The sequence below is a fragment of the Lepisosteus platostomus genome, chromosome 6, assembly GCF_059453375.1.
Source record: "Lepisosteus platostomus isolate fLepPlt1 chromosome 6, fLepPlt1.hap1, whole genome shotgun sequence".
NCBI classification, from domain to species: domain Eukaryota; kingdom Metazoa; phylum Chordata; class Actinopteri; order Semionotiformes; family Lepisosteidae; genus Lepisosteus; species Lepisosteus platostomus.
The window spans coordinates 30,442,336-30,465,179 of record NC_142616.1 but is presented as its reverse complement, the minus strand read 5'-3'; the positions used below and the strand labels follow the sequence as shown (position 1 = coordinate 30,465,179).

The following is a 22,844-nucleotide window of genomic DNA, read 5'->3' as shown; positions in this document are numbered from 1 at the left end:
TTGTGCCACGTCTGATGCGGCTTACCGCAATCATTACACATCACACCACTCCGAAAGTCCGCACATTCATCTTTCCTCCTCCTTTCACTCTCCACCTGCCACACCACCAATGCAAAGAATCCCTGCCCACAATGGATCCTTTCAGCATGTGTGTTTGCAGAGCGTTTATAGTGGGTTTTCAACAAATGCAATATCTGGAAACCAAAAATTATTCAGCACTTTGAGGCTTTTTTAATTCAAATTATATGACCCATTACAAGGGATTTAATTTCAGGTCTATTGCGAGATCTTCTGGATTTTTGTTGCATACTTCCATTTGGTAAGACATTTAAAAAACCAGCCATTTCCCTTCTTATTTTATCATGGTGACTGTGAAATCAAGACTTTATTATGTCTTTATATAAAACCAACAAGTCATTATGTGACTGAAACATATTGGGCTTGATTTTTTAGAAGAAATACTATGAATGATGAAGTCAAAAACAGAGACAGCAAATTCTTTAATAAAACCCCTTTCTTTGCACTTACTTTGCTTCTTGAAAACTAATCCATCCAAATATTTTCCCCTCTTAGCCCCCAAGTGTCTACAATATTCCACCTGCTGTGGTCAGTCCTGATTCCAGGTTGCACTTGAACAGGGTGCTTAATCAACTTCTCGCCAAATAAAGCAGTTTTGAATTACCTTGGGCTTACTGGCTTATGGACTATGCAAAAAAATAAATGAATTTCTTTCTTTTGTTTTACCTGCCTTCTTTTCACACATTAATCATCAGCACTCTGTTTCTGTCAGTGAGCTGAGAGGAAACGTATCAGCTGGAGTGGCCGGGCCTTTTGAAAAAGGCGCTGCCTGCAGCCAAGGAAAACCCAAGAGAAAGGCACCAAGAGAAGGGCAGGAGCCCTTTATCTGGCTGACAGGGCAATATGATGACCCCATCTTTAAGACTGCTCCTTTCTGAGCAAGGACTGTGGGAGTGGGAAGTTCAACAGAGCTGAAGCCAATGTGCTAGATGTTCATTTAATCAAAAGAAACTGAGGATTCTTCTATATCACTTTGGATTTTATGACAGATAACTACAAGATCTACTGAGAATGCTACAACTGAAATCAGTGCTCAGGCTCATGAGAATGATGGATACTGAGGACAGAGACCATCAGGTCCAGGCCTCCTGGTCCATGGTGATCAAAAAGTATTTAAATCAGAAAGACGTGCTATTGATTCCCATCTTCCATTGCTCACAAAAACAGAATTCCCATGTAAACTGCCACTGCATGGTACTTCAACCACCTGTTAATCTTGCTTCCAGTTTTCAGGGCAAAAGCCCCAGATTCATGGTTTCTGTAACAACAGTTACAACCATTACATAATCACATCCTTAATGGAGGAACCCTAAGAAGAGGCTCACTGCTGTAAGACTCCAGCCCTGTAAATAATGCACTGGGATGGAGGAACAGAGGAACTACAGGCTGTGCATGAAAATGCATGTGTTTTTAGCATTCCACTCGTGATAGTTTCATTAGATGAGGTGTGAGAAACAGTACGCATCAGTGCTAGCCCATTAAGACCTCGGGTATCTGTCAGTGCCGACTGCAGAAAGGATCTAACAAGCAGAGGGAACCCAAAAACAACAAAGCAGCTTTATCAAACATCACTCTCTTGCCCAGCACTTGTATATATAGAAATTAATCCAAACAAACGCTCATCTCAGTTTTGTAGGACTTTTTCCTTTACTGAAAATTACATAACATTGAAATGTTTTAAATTAGGTTATATGATCTCATATTAACCATATAAGTTCCCTTAAACAACCTCCTGCCAGGCCACATTTTCATGTGCAATTAAATCCCTTATTTACTTGCTCTGCATGTAAATCAGTGAAGCCTGGGGAATTCTAAACTACCTAATGATGCAGCACCACCATATTGTTCATAATTGTTACCTATAAGAATGCATGACAGCTGCGTGAAAACAGGATTCTGCTGCATCTCCTGAGCAGGGGCAGTCAGTGATTACAGTATGCCTGATCCTCTCACTCGGCATAGCTCATGTCAGGGCTACGTTGTGCCAGTGCATACGCTTACAGCTTCTTATAAGTTATTTATGGAGGAATGAAATTCATAAGACATTTTCTTTTCACTACAGCATACTGGGTGGAAAAGAATTTGTCAGGCAAAGATCTACCATTCCATATGAATTTGACTTCCTATGGTATCTTCCCTGTAGTCAGTGGAACCAGAACCAGCCCGACTCAAAAAGGTCAGATGATTTAAGACCGTGATCTTTTAAAATTAAATTGAATCATTTAATAATGAGTAATATGTATTTTTAAGAGATTATTTTTTATTCATTTTCAAATATCTCAGTTGTAATCTGAATAACATTAGTCTGTGTATTCTTTGAAGCAGAGACAAAGTGACACAAGGCTTTGAAGACTCAGAAATAAATAATCTACAGTACAGTATATGCAGTAGGCCACCTACTCTGCCATTCAATTCTCATCTTGACACTGCAGTTCCACATCCACAGGGCTTGTGCTTTTAGATTCTCTCAATATGAGCCAGATGTGATCAGGCCAGAATTACACAACCTCTCTTCATGTCTATCACCTCAAATGCGTGCTTTTAGTCTTTTTGGAATGGCTTTGCTAAGTAGATTCTTCACAGCAGGCTGAAAAGTGACTTTCTGTCATGAGGGAAGCATGGAGCTTTTACAACAGACACTCAACTTCTCCAGTTCATAGTGTTCTTTAGCTGTCAGATGGAGGTGTTTGTGCATATAGTGTAGAATTTATAACCCATTAGGTTACACCCATTTATTTCCCATTGAAAACTGTAGAATCCTCTACCATGTGTATCTGATTTATATAGACTCAACTCTGAATCTATTTAAAGGCTTCAAAGCATTTGATAACATGCTCTAATACTATGTACACATATAAATGTGTGTAATAAAGTACTAAGCTGAGATTAAACACATAATGCAAGAACCACAATAGTAGCTAATGCAATTCCCAACAACTCTTATAAATAATAACCATCTTTGTTTAATATAGTGCCCTTTGTGAAATCATCTCAAAGTGCTTTACAATAAAACAAGGCAAGGGCAAAACCAGTAGAGACATGTACACACAATTTAATGCAGTAAATTAAGTCAGAAAAGCTAGAGTATAAAAGTACTGTAAATTTTGAAATGGAATCCAAAAGTGCTGACTGACTTGCAAGATCATTCCACAGCATTGGAGTCATAGAGCAGACCTGCCTCCAAGAGTATGAAATCTCATTTGGGAACTGACAAAAGGCCAGCTCAAAGAGGTGTTGGCACGACGTTTCTCCTGATAATTTTAAAAGAACTAAAATGTAGTGGAATATCCTTTTCTTTCTGCCTCCCGGTGCTCTGGTTTTCTCCAAAGACAAAGTGGTAGGTTAATTTGCTTCTGTAAAAATTGGCCCTGGTGTGACTGTGAGTGTGTCCTGCAATGGACTGGTGTCCCATCTAGGCTATATGCCACCTTGGGACAGGGTCTGGGCTACCATGACTCTGAATCGGATAGACAAGGGTTATTAAAAGGGGTGTGATGTTGTGACCAAACAGCAGAAGCTGTGGCAGTTATTAGACACTCACTATAAAGGAGGTTGGAAGTTCAAGGCTTACTGAGAGGTCTGATACCAACCGAGGCACAGGCCCCCAGGGATATTGATCGTTCTAACAACTGAGTAGGTCATTGGCCCATTGAGTGTGTGTGAGGGCTTGGGACTTACAAATAGGCTTGATTAGGCCTAATTACTTTATTGCTCTACTGTTTGAAGGGGTGGCTGTTAACTCATTTATCTAAGGGCGTTTGTGTAATAGGTAACCCTCTTTAAACAAAAGACCTGTTAAGGAATGAATACTTTGTCAGCTTTCCAGAGTGATGGACATCTATGGATTGCCTGGCAAGTAGTAATAACTGACTTATTCACAGTAATGACAGTTTTATTGGTTTCCCATCAGAAATCAGTGTTTCTGGCTTATGCTTTCATCCTTAAAACATTTGGGCAGATAAGGTATCTCAAATTCTCATCTCACGTGACCATATGTTTGCAATGCATGCTTGAGTATAAATTTATATAGAACAATGCCTTGTGCATACATGCTTTCTGGATCTCTGGTCACTCTTCAACTACACTGAACATTGATAGGGCTTCTCTGCTCCTCAAGTTCTACTCCTTGGTTTTCACCACTGCTTGAAGTACTTTTTATGTGATGGGCTAATCTACTCACCATTCCTATTTCTCTGATCTGCAGACATCACTGCTGGTCTTAATCAAAATTCAGACCTTTTATAATTTCTCATTTGAGTAAAAAACATAAACTTAAAGTCTCCTGTATCTCAGTGGGCAATAAAGATAAAACCATAATGAATTTATTCCTAGCAAAGCAAATAAGTACTTCTCCGTTATTCAAACTAATTGATAAATGTTTTCATTGGAAGAAACAAAAGCAAATTCTTGGCAAAATAAAAAGTCATTCTGAATTAAATAAATATGGAAACAGTAGTTTGACAACCACTGCCTGAAAGCAGAAAATTTCTCTCCATATTGCCTCTCTCATTGTAAGGCTTGTGGTTTACTGGACCTTTCTGGGTCTATGCTTAAAGGCTACATGGTGCTCTATGTGGGGCTTGCTCATAGTTTCTGCTATGCCTGATCCCATATAATCAAGTGTGTTTGGGAAGGACTTCAATACCTTATCTCTGAAAGGCAGCAATACTGGAGCTCCTGGGCTTTTGTGCCAATGAGCCTGTTATCGCTTTGTGACTGTGGAAAACATGTTACAGGTCAGTTATTGCAGCACATGATGATAAGGTTAATCATTCCTGAGCTACAAACTTCACCCCCAGCATCTCTGACTTTCTTCAAATATACAAACAAGAATGTTGTTATCTAACTTCATGACCGGTAATTATTAGGGCTTCTGGGTTTTGCACAGATGTGCTAGATCAGAAGTGTATTGTATGGCCGATCAAACCTCGATGTTCTGCATCAGTGGCTGTTCTACTCTTGTGGGAACCCTTCATGTATTTCACCCACTGCACCAGCAGCCCCATGATCTTATTCTGCTAAATGGGAGGGAGACAGATATAGGGAGACAAGCACAAGAATGTCTCTGGTAGTCCTCACTGTATCTCCCAGTAATTGTTAAACAATTAATATCAAACATGATGAGAAAAACAGGTTTCTACCGAGATTATATAAGACTACACAGGCGACAAAGGATGTGTAAGTGCTGCTCGTTTGTGCACTAAAAGGCTGTAGACCATCATCAGTTAATTTATTTGTCAAAGATTTTAGACTTCTCCAAGAATTACTGTAGTTTACAGAAACTCTCCTGGAGAATTTTTTATACTGGAATATGCATCTAGACATCGATACCACATGTGTTAATCTTTTATTATGCTTATTACTACTGGCAATGAAGTGTTAAATTCACAAAAGGCTAGGTATCTTTTCTCTATGTTAAAGAGATCACAGAACTCCCCAGCTGCTGTGTCCTACCCTTTCCACTTATCAGCCATACATTCTCAGAGGTCCACAGCCTAACAGCACTTATGTTAAAAGTATGTTTTACGGCAGTTACAACAGACTAATGACTATTAAAAGACAATTAGACTGTGTTCTTAACCCCTTTGTTTCCTGGAACTTGGTCAAAAAGTATTTCTAAATACACAGAATCCAAACTGAATAGTAAGGCTGTTTTACATCATCACACCAATTAAATTATTCCTGAACCTCCAGCACTTCTCCTGCAGTTCTAACAAAAACATTCTAAGCCATTACTAACTTTGACAGGTTCAGTAAAGTTCTTATTGTGAAAAGAAAATGAAGGCAGCAAAGCTGGCCATCTCCAAGAAAAATGTCTGAACACAAAAAGGTATTAAAATCTTATTCTGGATACAGTAGATATTTTTTTCTCTTTTGTAAATATTAGTAGTCAAAAAGCTTTTACAAGTAGTTATATTGGGTTAACAGATTAACCAAAACACAGCAGATAAACACACAAAGGGTTATATGCTACACAAAAATGCAGAACACTTTCACTATAAATGTACTGCCAAGAACACTGAAATGCTACCAAATGCCAATCACACAGTCTGATTAGTAGTTTCCCTTAGAAGACCCAGACTGCTTTGTGAATTACGCTCATCATCCATTAAACTTCAAGTAGCAGACTCACACACTCATGTTCAATGCTAAATTTACAAAGACAAAAAAAACCTACAGTACAGTCTGGTGATTACATTCCTCCAAAGATGAGTCATTTTGTTTTATCAGATGGTACTGTGCAGCTTGTTCTCCTCTCTTAAGGGTAGTTTTATCGGTAGTGATGCAAACTGACTTCCCTGAAGCATGTAAGTTATGAGGCCTTATGGACAAAACATGCGAATGCAGTCTGAGGGCTGGTGTTGGCCTGCTTTCCACTGTACAACACTGACCTCTGCTGGTCTCTGTTATGGGGTATGTGCTACATATCTGATCAGGAAACCACTTATTAACCCACAGCACACACCAAAATGCTGCTGAATAAATAGTTTTTAACAACACAAACAACATTTCTACTTCTTTAAAGTTCTCTTCAATCAGAGAACAAATGGTGGATGTACAGCTTCTGCTTCCATATCGTCTTTTGTAAGATGCCCAGCTGCATTATGGTCTGAAATGTTGTTTTCTGATGCAAGTTAATAATAAAAAGGGCATCTGACAGGTTACCACAACAGCGCAAGAGTAACTGAATTAGTTTTGAAAGATGTTGAATATGCATTTCTCTTATTGTTTGGATATGTTGTAAAGTTAATGCATTTTAAAAATGTATTTTGATAAAAAATCAAATATTCTTAGATTCTTATATAAAAAAGAGCAAAATGATGCCTCTACATCTTTGTCCTGAACTGAACACTGCTCACACTGGACATCAATGCTAGACATACTGAAATGCCTATTGTTCACTGGAGCCTATCTCACTTGCTTCAATATATAAGATGACATATAACAGATATCAGATAATCCCCCAAGGTTACATGGAAAAGTTTCTGCTGCTTTGTATTTGCTATTGCTTTTTTTCAGCCTGGTCTGCTCTCTGTACTAACAGAGAGGGAAAGGTTAAGGTATCCAACTTCCAAAAGCCTCCTGCAGTGCATTTGGCTGCTGTTCAGGTGTATAGAAACTAAAAAAAAGTCATTCAAATTTCATGCTCTGAAATTTAAAAAAATGATTTAGTTGTTTATAGTTTTTAAAATTAGATTAGGACTTTTAAAGCTGCTCCATACTATATCCATGAATCAGCATTCATGTAGTAATTTAAGAATAGAATTGAGCTAATCTCACGGAATTTATCAGCCAGCACAGTATAATACAGTTTAAGTGACTATGTTAGAAATCCATGAGGCCTACTGGTGCTGCACATGCACTGAGAATGAGAAAGTAAAAGACAATGCAGCCTTGAGCTCAGAGCAGAGGGTTAAAAGAAAGCAGCCTTGCTTTTAAATTTCAGGGGTTTGGAACAAACAAAAACAATACATCAGGAGTGACTGAGGATCGTAAATAAATTGATGTTTGAAGTTATTTCATTTATAAAAAACAAAAGGCATAAAGTTATTTCATTCCATTACATACCACAGTTGTTGGTAGGGTAGCGTTTGCGAAGTTTCTCAGTAAGTTTGGACACTTTGCTGCGGATGGGCTCATTCCTACTCAGAAGGCCATTGTCAGGGACCATATCAAAGTCAGCAGCACCGGGTAAGACTTCATCTTCCTCCTGCAGAGAGACCACATAGAAGTTACAACTTCTCTCATCAGGTGGGGTTTAGGCTATAGTATCCAAATGAAAGCTTTATCCTTTCATAACAGGGAAGAGTGCCAGTAATGTACAGTATAAAGTGATTCTCTGTCAGCCCATGGAAGAGTCAGTTTTGATTTGGAGAGGAGATCTCCTACCCATTCCCTTCAAAGTCACCAGTGAAAACAAGAGAACTGCAATGGCATGCCATTTTAGACTGAGACACCTTGGTACAGGATTGTTCTTGCACATGAATGGAATTGAGGCACCTTGGTCCTTATGAAGACCTGATTCTCCAAATAAACATGTAGGGATTGCAAGAACAGTCCTGGCAAATGGGCATTCAGTCTCACCTATATAAATAACAGAACCAATAACTCATCTAGGGCTGGAGGCCCTGATCACTAGCGGGATCTTCAGTCCCCTGGGAAGACTGGTAAACTCATTAGCTGCTCCCAGACTTCACAGACCTGTCGCCTTACAGTGGTATAAATAATCCTTGCCAGTCACTGGTGATGTGCTGCAAAGGGCAGCAGCACACAGTGCCTCTCTTTAAGAACTAAAAAAGCCACAATAGGCACAGTACAAGCCACCGGCATTTGAAAACCCACTTGCTTTGTCCCAGGATAAATACTTTTTATAAAAAAGTTTTATGCATTGACTGGGTATGCATACTGTGCAGTGGCTTGTCTCTACAAATAAAGTCCAAGAAACAAAGTTCTTTGTTGGAGAGCAAAAGCGATCTATAAATATGGAGATTAAAACAAGATTTTTAAAAAGAGCTTTTAAAAATAACCTGTTATTCGGGACCACGAGAGTTACAGATGGCTACTGTCAGATCCCTAGCTAGAGTGGATAAAAAAAAACTGAATTTGCCACTTTATAATGGAGTCACTTTCCTCTTCAGGCCCTTGGATAAGAGTAAAGGTGGTATCACTGTCTGTTGTAAATAAACTTAAAGATAAGGAAACAGAAAACACTCAGTTCTTCAAAATGAGCAATGCAAACCATTCTTATTTCCTTTTGCCATTCCCCTTGCCTCACTCCTTGAAAGAGTCTGGGAACTTACCATCAAAGCCAGTGGTGGCTCCTTGGAAAGCAGAAGAAAACAAAGCGTGTAGTTTACATCCTCATTTTTAAAGCACATTTCAGTTGGTTTTCCATTTCATTAATCTTAATGAAATTTCCATTAAATTAAAATAATGTTTACCACAAGTCTTAAGTGTTTTCATTGTTTACAAAAGGCATTTAAGCATTTTGTCTTCTCAACTTCTTGCAAATACACGAGCCACCATAAAGTTAAATACAAGTGTATACAAAAATATTTGAAAACCATACTTTCTTTTTTACACTGGTGGCAATAAAAAACAGAAATAGTAAAAAAAAAGTCCCTCTGTGATATTACACAGGTGCACAAATAAAACTCAGCACTTAGGTCTAATAGAGGTATAATATAACTTAAACAGAAATACAAAAATATTCAGAAAATATGTGAACAATTACTTTCCAGTATGTAATTTGACACTGTCAAAATGAAAACATTAGTATTAGGTATAAGCTCCCTAAGACTGGAAACAATCCTGACAGCACTGATACATACACCCGATCAGCCTCTAGACAGGTTGCTGTGAGGCTTTGCACCACTATTCTCGTGCAGCTGCAGGTGCCCAGTGCAGGTTGGTTACTGTTGTCTCCTGTTGATGGATTTGGTATGTTGATGACTTGATCCTGAAGATGTTCTAGTGAACTCATGGAGAGGGTCATGAGAAAAAGCCTTTCATGGCAGGACCTTGACACTGTTTTTGTGAAGTCACGCCACGGTAATCCTAGCAGTGGTCTCACAGGTCTCACAGCGTCCTGCTGGAAAATCGTTGCTTCTTGATTGGCTTGCAGGAATGGAAAAACTATTGGCCCCAAGAATTTCTTAATGTACTGCTGAGCAATAAGACTGTAGTGAATGTACAATAAAGGTGTTCATGCATTTCCCCAATATCAACAAACTTCTGTCACCATGTCAACTGGTTGAATAATTGCAAAATCAGCCTCATTCTGACAGGCTGAATGTTTATTCTGCCTTATTCTGACTTCCCCACACATGCTGTCTTCAGTCTGCTCAAGGGCAAAATGACATACTGTACAATTAATGAACACAACACTCCACTACTCTTTCTGCTTCCACCTCAGATGTTCTCTGGCCCACAGATGATGGTGCTTCTGTCTCTCAGCTGTCAACGTTACCTTGAAAGGCCTTTGAGCATGGAGATTATTTTCACACTAATAGTGATTACAGTCATGTGATACTGCTTATTTCTTCCTGTAATTGCACATGCTTTAGCCACTGCAGTCTGAAAATGATTATGTAGGTGCATCAGAAGGACCAGGATGGGTTTAATCCTTTGCTGTCTAGCCTGTTCCTCACACTGATGGATCCATGGTTCCTTTAGGATTAACGTGCTGATTGTTAAAGCAGAACATCTCATCTCAGAACATTATTTCAGGACCTTCTCTGACAGAAAGGCTACCCTCAGTCATGCTCATCGAAACCAATTTCATTATGTAAGTGGAGCTTGGTTGAATATATCCTTCATTGACATATTAATTAAAATAATGTATTTTTGAATGTCTGTTTAAGAATCTAAATTAATTTTAATTGAACTAAATCATCCCAAAAAACAATGCTACCTCAAATAATTAATATACTTATTTATGTGACCAATGAACTACTGTTGTAAAACTCAAAACTAATGCATTTTCATTGTACATCAGTGTCATTACATTTTTGTAAGCAGTACAACATCTTGCAAAAAGGTACCTAATATTAAAATAGTATTCCTTTCAATTATATGAAGATTAAGAAGACTGCAACCTACTATAGACTTTATTTCTGATACAGAAATAATGGGAAGAGATTCATTGCGAAAATGAAAAAAATGTACCTGTTTTCCTTCACTACTATAGCTCTTAATTTTTTAAAGCATGTTTCACCCCAAAAACTGAGTTTAATAATTAAGAAAAAACATTTGAGTTCAAATCTCTCTGATCAACAACTCCCAGAGACTCTTTGGCATAATTTCATCTGGACCAGCAGTGCATTAAAAAGGAAAAAGTATCTTAATGCATTCTCAGTTGTTTCTTCAAGCTATGATCTTTGGAAAGAGTGTTTAAAGGGCATTGTTTCACAACCTTCCAGAACATTTTCTCTCTCCCGCTCTAGGGAGAGCTGCATACTTACCGGCAGTATCATAGGCGGCTCCTTGGAGAGCAAAGTAAAACAAAGCAAACATTAGAAGAGGTCTCCAATTCAAAGGCATTTGCTCCGTCTTTGGGATGGGATCCCACAACATTTTAAACAGTGATATTACACAGTCAATGCTTAAAGGAATTCAAAGACTGAAAATAATCTTTTGTATGTTTAACACTATAAAAACTCGCACAAAGACAAATTTATTGTATACAACTATAGTGTCAATAATGTCAATATTTCACAGATATTGTGAAGTGGTCCTCCTAATACAAACATTAACTGTAACTTTGATCTGCTGTAAAGACCACAGTTTCTCTTCTCTTCTTGCTGGTATGTGCATGTGTGGGGGGACATTCCCCTCCCTCCTCTGAGGAGTTGCTGTGGAGAGTGTTTGTTCTGGCTGGAGAGTCTCCTTTAGGTTTAACACACACAGCTGGCTGGGACTGGACTCTTCAGCTGGACATGAAATACACGCGCCATGCTGTCAGCACCTGGACCAGTCAGCACTCACCCACCCACGCCACACCACGCCAAAAACACAGGTACTTCTGCAGAGGGCCACCCACACAGCCTTCCTCATCAACAGCTGCTCTGCGAGGGCTATGAGATAAAACCCTCGATCTGAAGTTGATTCTTATTAACGCGTGTATCTCTACTAGTATACAATTACTCAATGCCTGCATGTGGTAGCATATGACATTCTTCTGCATGTGTGTTTGTAAAGGAATTTGTGGGTACAGAATCGCATACAGTACTGTAAGATGATACAGGATTGCACATATTTAAGTTCGAGAGTGAGCGTTTGTTTTGCACGACAATGAATGTGCTGAACATGCTACACACTGACTGGAGAGTACGTGCACACGGTTTGATCAGGTGTAAAGTAGAATTCGGTTATAATGACCACAATGTTGTTATTCACAATTCTTATTGCCAGTGCCAGAGGAATACAGCTGGTACTGACTTCAAAAGTGTGCCCTCACCTCAATTGCATCTTTAAAGTCATCATCAGGCTCTGCCTCCTCTGCTTCCTCAATGCTCCCCGGTGAGAGATCCTGTACAAAGAACAAGAACCAAAGACAATAAATTGCCCTTCACATGCCTTAACATACATCCAACAAGCACTGCTTCCTGGATTATATCCGTATACCACAACACTCACAATCTCATGGTCTATTAGGTTTCAACCTAGAGTAAAACGGTTCTGGCCAAAGTGTCCTTCTGTAAGTGAAGTGTTGGTTTGAAAAAAGGGCCTGAACATTTTCCCAATGTTGACCACAATTATACAGTTCTACAGAACCCCAGCAATTCAGCACTGCCTATTTTTCACAGCATATGCACCAAGATTGGCAGTGCTCTTCAGTGGCTTCTGGTTTGTGGTGGTCTCCAGATGTTATCCTGATGACAGTGTCAGCCTGGTGACACATCTGCCTAAGAACTCTGCTGGCAACACATCTGTGCACATGTGCAGGCCAGCTCTCCTGTGGTGTGGGTCCTGACAGCATTTGAGTTTACAGCCTATTGAGCACCCAGCGTGTACAGCTGCTGAGGTTTGTTGAGCTATAAATATCAACTTACAGTTTAACTGCTTCCTCCTTCCAGCTGAATCTTTTCAAAACCACACTACTCCAAAGGATTTGGTATAAACCAAGCTACACTACCACACTCAATACTACAGGCCATCTGGTAGCCAAAGTATTCAGTACATTGTTAAAAGAATGGCTCATAATAATATACAGTAAAACCTAAACCTTACTATGCCCTAAAATAATCAACCCCCACCATCGAAATGAGGGTTGCAAGGGTCTTCATAAATAAATATTCAAATGATGGAGAACATACTAGGAAATTAAGAAAATTTTAAAATTGCAACTTCTACGAAGTATGACAAACTGTACAATGACATATCATTGTCCACTATGTCCTTTTCGAATAAACTAAATAAAGATATTCTACAACTGGCTCATGAAGGCTGAAGAGGAAAGATGAACTGAAAATGGGCTGAAAAGCATCAAGCACATGAACAAATATATTGGAACAAACAATAGTATGCCTTTGTCAAAATCTGTCAATGAGTCTGTGAATAAAAACACATAATTTTGACCAACAACAATCAAGGTAGAAACCATAAACCATAATGTTTGAGCCAATTTTGGCAGAACTGGCAAAATTACAGAAAGTCAGAATTTGACAAAGAGGTGTTACTGGATATCTTAAAGATTTGCAAACTATAAAGAAGAGTAAACATGAAAATAAATCTGAGAATAGTAACATTATGATTATACTGTCATAAATGTGAGGAATGTCATACTGTGAATTTAATTGATCTCCCATTTTTTTTTACAAAAACTGACGCCTACATTGAGAATGCCAACATAACTTTTTCATGCCTTTGCAACAGCAGAATGTTGAGAAATGCTGGCTTTATTTTTAGAAAGATACACATCTGTTAATTGTGGCTTTTCGGAGTGGTAGATTTCAGAAGTGTCAGTAGCTTAACAGTTTCGTTGGTATCACTTGGAGAAAGCAAACAACAGCTTTGAAAACATACTCTCCCATACACATGGCTAGCAACAAAAATAGGCTAAAACAACTTGAAACCAAGATATCCCTGTTTACTTTATCCAAATTGAATGTGTGCTTTAAAACGGTTAGAAGAGCAGAGTTAGAAAGACTGGTTTTCTGTGCCGCATCCTAACAATTTCACATTAATTTTTTATACAGAGCATTGCTACTACTAGTAACCACCTGCTACTGTAGGCACTAATTTACTACTAGTATCACAGAAATCTGTGTTATGTTAATGAAGCTGCATCACAAAGCATGTAGGCTGTGGGGATGATTTATCTGTCCTGACTTGGAAAGAGTGCCACAGACAGGCTATGCTTTTGTACTGATAAAACAGTATTTTACATTTCCCTCTGAAGCAGGCCCTGGTCTGCATACACTAAGCCCTCGTTGGTTATTTACAGCCCTGCTTGCTGGTGAAGACAGCAGGAAGGAAGGAGAAACAGAGTTCATGGGAATACCCACTAAGCTTCTGCTGGGGGCTTCTCCATTTCAGGAGGTTAATTGCAGGGTTATTTAAACTCAATGATTTCACTCCAGTTCTGCTTAAATTCCAGCACCACTAATAAGAGCATGACAGACTGAAAATCAACACACTACAGTGGCTTCTGTGGGCAACAATTAGTGTTGCACATTCAGGAATAAATGCACTATTCCCTACGGTCTTGATTTAGGAAAGTTGATGCAACAGCTAAAGAACACTATTTTGATCTCCAACGTTTTATTATATTTTGATTCAGATATGTTGAAAACGTCTAATGTGCACCTACTGCACATTTTCTTTAGAAAGATGAACATATTTGGAGGCTTATTTATGTTTAACTGGTGTAGTCAAACAGATCTATTAGTTTTATCTTCTGTATACTGAACACCATTGAAAAATTTACCATACCAATTCAGTACACAGTTGCAGGTAGAGCCACTCATACATGGTAGGGCCTATTAGCAATGCTTACCTCCACACTGGTGGGAGTTGGTGTCTGGTCTGCCAGCCCTCCCAGTTCCAGCACTGGGTTTTCAGTCTCTCCCTCTGGGGATTTGAGCCGACCCTGATGGAATGACTCCCTGATTTCCAAGACCACTGTTGAAAGGAGACAAAACACCTTGAGCATCTTGTGGAGTCAGACAGTTCACTTCACAGTGAAGCAGGAGAAGTTGCAGACAGTGATCAAGGTCCCATCTCAACAACAGGATTTAAACAGACGTTAAACTGGAGAATCTTAAGGTTGGCTTGAGATAAATCAGGATTCATCTTGTCTTTTTTTACAATTGTCCTTCTCCAGTCTATACTCCTGCCAGAATTTTGTGTGCTTTTTCCAACCCATACCCAGACTTTAATGGATCCGGTGTTTGAAGCTGTCATTAAGCCAGTAAGAAAAAAGCAATAATAAGCAAATTAAATCAATTTAATTGCCACAGCCTCAAACCTAAATGCCTAACCACTTAAATATTTTTCCCATTTACTGAATTCCTTTTCAATAAGTATTATTGAACTATCATTCCACTTATTGAATACTAGTGACGGATAATTTGTATAACATGTTTTTTGCTGTTCTTTTTAATTAAACGGTGCCCTTTAATACAAATGTGGTTGTGTGTATCTGAACTTTACTGGGTAGCAAGAAAACATCACTTGCATTTATAAATTGAAAGCGCATGTTTTCAACAAATAGGAAATTTTATGCAATGTATTTTGTCATTGTTGTGTTATTGGTTTTGTCCAATAAAAAATGAAAGTGCTTTCTATGACTTATTATAAAGTTTACAGGCGAATGCAAACACCACATTAAGTCCATTTAACGGTTGACGGAAAACTGCACAGAATTCCAATGGGAGCATGTCTATTCTAGTTTTGTCTGCAAACAGCCCGTTTTCTTCACTCACAAAGGTGAACATGTATAGATTTACTAATTTTTTACACTAATTTTTTGTCCCATGCAACACAATTAAGCAACCATTTCAGGAAAAAATAAACCTGATTCATAAACGGATTCCTCGACTACTTCTATGTTAAAATTATAATTAAAACACCAATAAATCCCCAAATGCTTACACATTTCTCTCACAGACTTTTTGCTTTTGCCAATGAGAAAATGTGCTCATTCAGAGATTAAACACAAGGGTATCAATTTCAAAGAAACACAGAAAGCATTCCTGCTGGTAGGCAGGTGCTTCTGGGGCAGATACTGTATAAAGCCCAGAGCCTGCATTCTGCTTACAAAGCCCAGCAACAAGACTGCTGTGAAGTCTGCAGTGATCATTTTGACTGAAATTTTATGTCAGGGTCGAGAGCTTTAAAGGCTGCCAAGGACACATTCTAAGCCACTTTGAATCACAATCAAAATTTAATTTCCGAATCATTTTTTAACTTGACTTTTACAAAAAAGGCTATTCAGAATTATCCTAAGTCTTGGAATTTTAACAGATGGACTATACTGACAATCAAACTCTTAGGGCTAGCTAACAGTTGCTTAAATATCACTAATTTCGTATATAAAAAAGCTTTCAGTCACAGAATATAAAATAAAAGAATTAACCATTCATAACATGATACTCGAAAGGATACAGTAGGAATAGTAGGTGAATAAATGGTACAAGGAGCTTATGGGATTGGTCATGATATATTTAAATCAATCGCAATGACTTGGAATTTTTCATTGTAATTTGGTATCACTTGGTATCAATAACAACACTAGAACTATTCTGGATTTCACTTATATGATCACCAAAACTACAATTATGATAGACATTTAGCTTTCCAATGACTCCCAAGGGACTATTCACCAGCACTGTTAGTACCCTGGGCTGTATCTGATGTCAACATTGTCAGATGAAGCATTTAGAGGTGAAGTTACATCAGCTTTCTGCCCAACCTCAGCAGCATAAATACAACAGATTTTGTGTTTCTCACAACATAATTTAATTTTAAGATTTACAAATAATTTTAATACATGTATTGTATTTAACCTTTAACTAATTCTCTCTACGTAGGCACAATAACGTAATTTGACTTATGTTTTGTATCATATTAATAAAATATCAATGACATATCTTGTGAACATGACCTTCCATAAAATGGCCCGTGTCATTACTTTTCTTGAGTCCTTTACATATATCATTAAAATTAGGAATGATGCTTAATGGAATGGAGATCTGAAGTATGGCCTGATGAAAAACCTTATAAACATGCATTACACAGGCTGATTTAATTGTATTTTGTGTCTCAATGCCACTTTTAATGCAGTGCTGAATATATTTTGTCATCTGAAGCCATCATAAACACATCTGAGCAACACAGTGAGAACCAGCCAATTAGTTTGCATGAATATTGGATATTCGTCAGTAATTGCTCCCTGGTCCTATAGTAAATACAGTGGGTACAGGAAGCCACCACCCCCTTTCAAAATGTGTACCTTTTGTTGTATGAAACTCTGAAAATAAAAACAAATTAAATTAGGCTTGTTCAATTTTTATTTACACACAGTAACCCACATTAGCCATGTAAAATAAAATTCTAAAACATTCCAGAAATTAATACTACAACAGTAAAATACTTTATTTGGATAAGTGAACATCCCCCTTACAACTGCATTTGTAAACTTGCTCAGGACAGTCACCTTACAGATCACACAACAAACTAATTGGCTCCCACCTGTGATCAACTGTGGTGAGTTTGATTAGATCAGAATAAAAGCAGCTGTTTCTAGAGGATTCCACTGCTTGGAAGTGCATTTCAAAACAAAGAATCCACTATGGGCGGAAAGGTGCTTTCAAAACAACTTCCGAGATAAATTTGGGGAAAGGCACAAGTCAGGTGATGGGTATAAAAAGATTTCAAAGGCTTTAAGTATCCCATGGAGCACAGTCAAGACCATCATTAAGAAGTGGAAAGCGTATAGCACCACCCAAACCTTGCCTAGATCAGGCCTTCCCTCCAAACTGGATGACCAAGCAAGAAGAAGACTGATCAGAGAGGCTATTAAGAGGCTGATGGCAACTTTGAACAAGTAACAGGCCTTTATGGCAAAGACTGGTCATTGTGTGATTGTGACAACAATATCACAAGCGCTCCACAAATCTGTATGGGAGGGTTGCAAGAAAAATCACACTCCTTAAAAAAAGCCACATCAAGTCTCGTTTATGTTTCGCTAAAAAGCACCTTAAAGATGCGGTGAAATCGAACATTTTGGCCAGAATGCAAAACGGTACATCTGGCGAAAACCCAATACATCTGACTATCCAAAGAACACCATTCCTACAGTAATGCACGGTGGTGGCAGCATCCTGTTGTGGGGGTGTTTCATTTCAGCTGGGACTGGGGCACTTGTCAGGATAGAAGAGAAGATGGATGGTGCAAAATACAGGCAAATTCTTGAAGAAAACCTGCAGCCCTCAGCCAGGAAGTTGAAAATGAGAAGATGGTTCACCTTTCAACATGGCAATGACCCAAAGCACACCGCCAAAGCAACCATACAGTGGCTGAAGGACAGGAAGGTGAATATCCTTGAGTGGCCTAGTCAGAGCCTCGACCTAAATCCCACCAAAAATCTTTGGAATGACTTGGAGGGCAGTCCTTCAACGGTCACCATGCAGTTTGACTGAGCTTGAACAATTCTGTAAGGATAAATTAGCAAATATTCCTCCCTTTAGGTGTGCAAAGTTGTTAGAGACTCAAGGCTGTAATTTAAGCAAAAGGTGCTTCCACCAAGTATTAACTCAGGGGGGTGTTCTCTTATTCAGTTATTCCCAGTTATTCTACTTTTTTTTCAGAAATGTTGCTTTCTTTTTTTCACATGAATGTTGCAAGGTACAATTTGTAAATAAAACTGGAAAAAGTCTGATTTTATTTGTCTTCTCTTTGAGTTTTAGGGCAATAAAAGGTGACATTTTGAAAGGGGGTGGTGACTTTCCATACCCACTGTATATGACATGTGAAATAAAACAAGGCCTCTACATTCACATTCCACACCTGAAGAAGGCTCCACAACCTAAACGTTGTCTTTCTTTTCTTTTCAGCATGGAATAAATCTTGACTTGTTCCTACCTACTTAAACCTCTACATTTACTGCTGGAATTATTCCAAAGAAAAGAGACAAGGTATATTCCTGGGATTAACATCTTATTCTGACAGGGTAAAAGAATCGTTTTAGTCTTGAACAACGAAGACTGAGATGGAATCTGATTCAATTATTCAAAATCCCTAAAGCCTCTAACAAAGACAGCCTGGTGGACTTCTTCAGAATTAACAGTGAACACAAAGCAGGACAGTGTAAATACACTGGAAGTGCCTTTAAAACTGAGAATAGGAGGCAAATTGATATAAAAAGAGTTGTGGAACAGGCTACCCAGCTGCAGTGTCGAAGCCAATACCCCAGCTGCACACAGAAAACAGATAGCTGGTCAGCCAAATGGCCTCTTCTCTTAAGTAACCTTTGCTATGTGTTTATACTGTACATGTATCGTTTTTGGGACAGCTTATTTCCATTTCACTCTGTAAGAAAAGAATTCCCTGGCATAGCAGTGTTGTGCTGTGTTAATGTTGTGTATATTTGTGATTAAAGTATTCATAATGTTTACCATTGCCACCGTACACTGTTTTATTTCAAATAACTAGATGTTTCAGTATTCCAGATTTCTAAATTTAAAAACATTGGTACCATAGCTGGCTGCCCACAGCATCCTTTTCATCAAGCCACAACCATCTCCACTTATCCTTGTCACTGCTGTCAGCAGCTTTTAAAGATGACCCTTTCAGTTAATTACTGAATTATTAGTTACAATGTCCACCTGCTAATGTTGTAACCTGTGCTGTAAAACAAACTGCTAACATAAATATACAGGGGAATAAGTACCACACCTCAGCCTGACAGCTGAGGTTTTCGCTACCACTCCTCTTCCTGTGCATCTGATGTCACAAAACGCATTGTTGTCACTTCACAAAGGTGAAGCAGTTTGATATTTGGTGCTTACTGATTTATTTATGGATCAGTGATAGATTGCATCCTCCCTATAAAGAACTGTGCTGACAGAATTCCATCTACACACAGAGACTGAGACGAGGGACACATCTTCTTCCTGTGTCAATCATTTTCTCCAAAAACAAGAAGCTGTAAATGGCTCCCTAGAGTTGAAGGGTACAGGAAATATTGACTACTGAGATAAAGGAGGAAGGGGCAAATGTTCACAGGTTGCAACTCAATGACTTTAACAACACATTGTAACTATGCCACCTGTTTAACTATTCAGGGCTTTCCTGGTCTCTGAATCTCATTTCCAGAGATTCCAAGTGGAAAGGAGCACTCCCCCGTCACAAGTCTCTTCAGCCCAAGGACCGCAGAGGAAGGGGGATTCAGAGCAGGTTAAATATTTTTAGTCAGTACATTCCGAATCAGATTCTACAGTTATAGTTCATCAGAATAAAAAAAATAAATGGTTTATTTTACAAGGAAATACACATATCACCTCAGATTTTATATCTAAGGTTTTAGATTGATAGCATACTGTAGGTAGGTTAGGGACAGGCTCTGAGAGACTGTTGTCGTTGTCATATAATGGGCATTATATGTAAACTGAATATGAGAGCTGTGTTATGACAATAATTGCTGTATCCTGTGAAATGTTCTAACATAATGGTTTACGGCACCGGGACAAGCAGTCAGTTGAATGCTATGTTAAATTGTAGAATTTAAAAAGCTTAGTTCCGTTGGCTATAAAAGTGGGTAGACATTTATTCATACTTCTTCGCCGTTTTTTACAGTCATCACTCCCTGCCCTGTCTTAATCTCCCAGTCAGATACCAAAATGGACTTTAGTCATTTTGAGACAGCAAGACCACTACATTTAGCACTGAAGTCACTGCCTTCTAACAGTCACTGCACGTGAGCCTTTTTGAAACAAATGAAGCACGAAACACTGACTCACGACACATTCAAACTATGTCCAAATTCTTGGAAGAAAGCTGCTGTGGTTAAAAACACTGTTGCTACACCTAGTCAAATCACGCATAATTTTCTATGATGTATGTATATCAATCTATCCATCATACAGACCTGTTTCCCAGTTCATTACTAAAAATCCAACAGCTGAAGGTAGTACATCTGAATACTGAACTGAACAATTTCCAAATAAATTATTTTTAATCATTTACATATTTTTTTGTTTTTGAAAGTGAAGGCACAGGAAACAAAGTGGAATGGTATCTTTGGATGGCTGAGGGATTAAGACATCTATTGAATGTAGTAATTAGTTATATGAAATAGAAACAACTGATCTGGCGTTTAAAATGAAAGGATAACTTCTCAGTTTTGCTAAGAAAGTCGTATCTCCTCCTAGTGAAGAAAATGTGAACTGCAACATCAGCACAACATTCAAAGATTTTGTGACATTTCCCAAAATGAAATAAGAACTGTAATCAATTGCCAAAATGATATTAGTTATTCCATTAAAAATGTATTAGATGTAGCAGAACTGCAATTACAAAGATCAATACAATGTCCTGTAACATGTAAGGTAAGGCAACACCACTAAAAGTAGAAATCTATGTATGGATATAATGTTTCTTCGATATAATCAAAAAGGAATGTGATCATTAGACAAAATGCAAAATCTATAACAGTATGAGAACTCTGTCCTATTCCAAGCATCCCACCCCACTCACCTCGACAGAAATCTCTGTTCCACAGAAACAGGGCGTTATTGACAGCTGCCAGGACCCAGCACAGAGGCACAACATAGACCAGACACAGACCTGTCAGGAGACCGCCGTAAAACCTTGACCACAAAATAAGACAGGCAGAGTGAGCCACTGTCATGGAGGCAAAGAAAAAGCAAGCAAAATAAAAATGAAATGTGCTGGTGTACAGAGAAACTAATTCACAAAGAAATCGCTGAATGAGAGTTCAGCACTGTAAGGCCTCTATCAGTTTTATAGAATGCATGCTAAGATCTAAGGAAGCTAGGCACTGCAAAAAGCTCTATGAATGGTCTGTCAAGATAAACATAAACACCAAGCCCAGCAAGTGAATTCACATTGGACGGAGTTAACTGATTTGTGTAATCACAGGAAAATAAAGTTTGTCTAAGACTAACAAACAGGACTAAATGCATTCTAACGCCTGCCAGAAGACGTTATTCACATACTGTATTGTCAAAAGGCAATTCCAATTTGCTACTAAAGAATGCTATTGCTACTAAAGAAAATAAAAGCAACTAATGGATTAAAAATGTCCTATCAGGAAAACACTGGGTGCTATAATTCAGATTAGTTTTATTTACAATAAATGTACTCTAATTTACAGTACATTTGATCTCATTCTGGTCTAGTGGTACTCACAGGAACGAGGCACTGTGATCCTCCCAGTAGAGTACTCTGTACATGGACTCTGCAGTGAGGCAGGCCTGAGACAGGATCTCATCCAGCTGCACCAACCTGCAATGACAACAGCCTTCAAAATCACTGAGCTCACTCAGAGCCCATGCTCCACTGACACATTCCTAATGAACCAACTGCCACAGTCAGGCACTTCTTCAGCTGACACTAACATCACCCCTAAATTAGCAAAGATTACCTCTGAGGTCTGCAGAATTTATCTATATGCCACTCTGTGTCTTATAAAAAGGCAGTGCTTTACAAGACTTGTAAAGTCTTACCAGACAACACTGCACTCAGTGGTTTGTCGATGTTGCTCGACAGCTCCTTTGAGAGCCTTGCCAATACGTGAAATGTGACATGGAATAGAACGTTAATTATATGAAGAATTCTTTGATAACCTTTAAGATGTTCAGTGATATCCTGAGAATTCTGCTTTACGTCAATGCAGACTATTCTTTGCACAGCTGTTGAGCTTGACAGAAGATGATAAATATTGTGCTTGAAAAGCCCCCACTTCATAGAGCACCAGAAGCAGAACCTTGTTCTCACCCAAAGAAAGGCCAAGAGAGAGAAGAGGTGTACTCACAAGCCCTTGACCTCCAGCATGGCCTCCTGCCTGGAGAGGTGCACAGTTTGTAAGTCTCGTCTCTGCACAGAATGGTGTCTTTTCCTTTGCAGTGCGGGCTCAGGGGCCTTGTCCTGGGAACAGTCCTGGAGATATCCCAGAGCAGCAGGGACAGAGGTACACAAGAGGCACATGGAAAACCACGCCACTGCAGGAGACAAGAGCTCAAGTCCATTAGCAAACAGTTTCCATTAGTCTTCTACAGCCTTATTTCATTTGGGGCGGG

At 38.7% G+C, this 22,844-nt stretch overlaps 1 protein-coding gene across 6 annotated transcripts in view; it reads right to left on the bottom strand.

Moving 5' to 3' along the window:
- The window catches only part of zfyve27 (zinc finger, FYVE domain containing 27), a 32,318-nt gene that overhangs the window by 4,671 nt on the left and 4,803 nt on the right, over positions 1–22,844 (bottom strand). For 5 of the 6 annotated variants that reach the window (XM_088635304.1, XM_088635305.1, XM_088635302.1 and 2 more), the window contains exons 5-12: positions 22,580–22,766; positions 21,955–22,050; positions 21,280–21,392; positions 14,579–14,703; positions 12,038–12,109; positions 11,043–11,063; positions 8,880–8,900; positions 7,648–7,789 (exon numbers count right to left, since the gene is read on the bottom strand). In XM_088635304.1, the coding sequence (XP_088491430.1) occupies positions 7,648–7,789; positions 8,880–8,900; positions 11,043–11,063; positions 12,038–12,109; positions 14,579–14,703; positions 21,280–21,392; positions 21,955–22,050; positions 22,580–22,766 (777 nt within the window). The remainder of the gene's footprint in view (positions 1–7,647; positions 7,790–8,879; positions 8,901–11,042; positions 11,064–12,037; positions 12,110–14,578; positions 14,704–21,279; positions 21,393–21,954; positions 22,051–22,579; positions 22,767–22,844) is intronic. The other variant, XM_088635306.1, reaches the window with a different exon arrangement.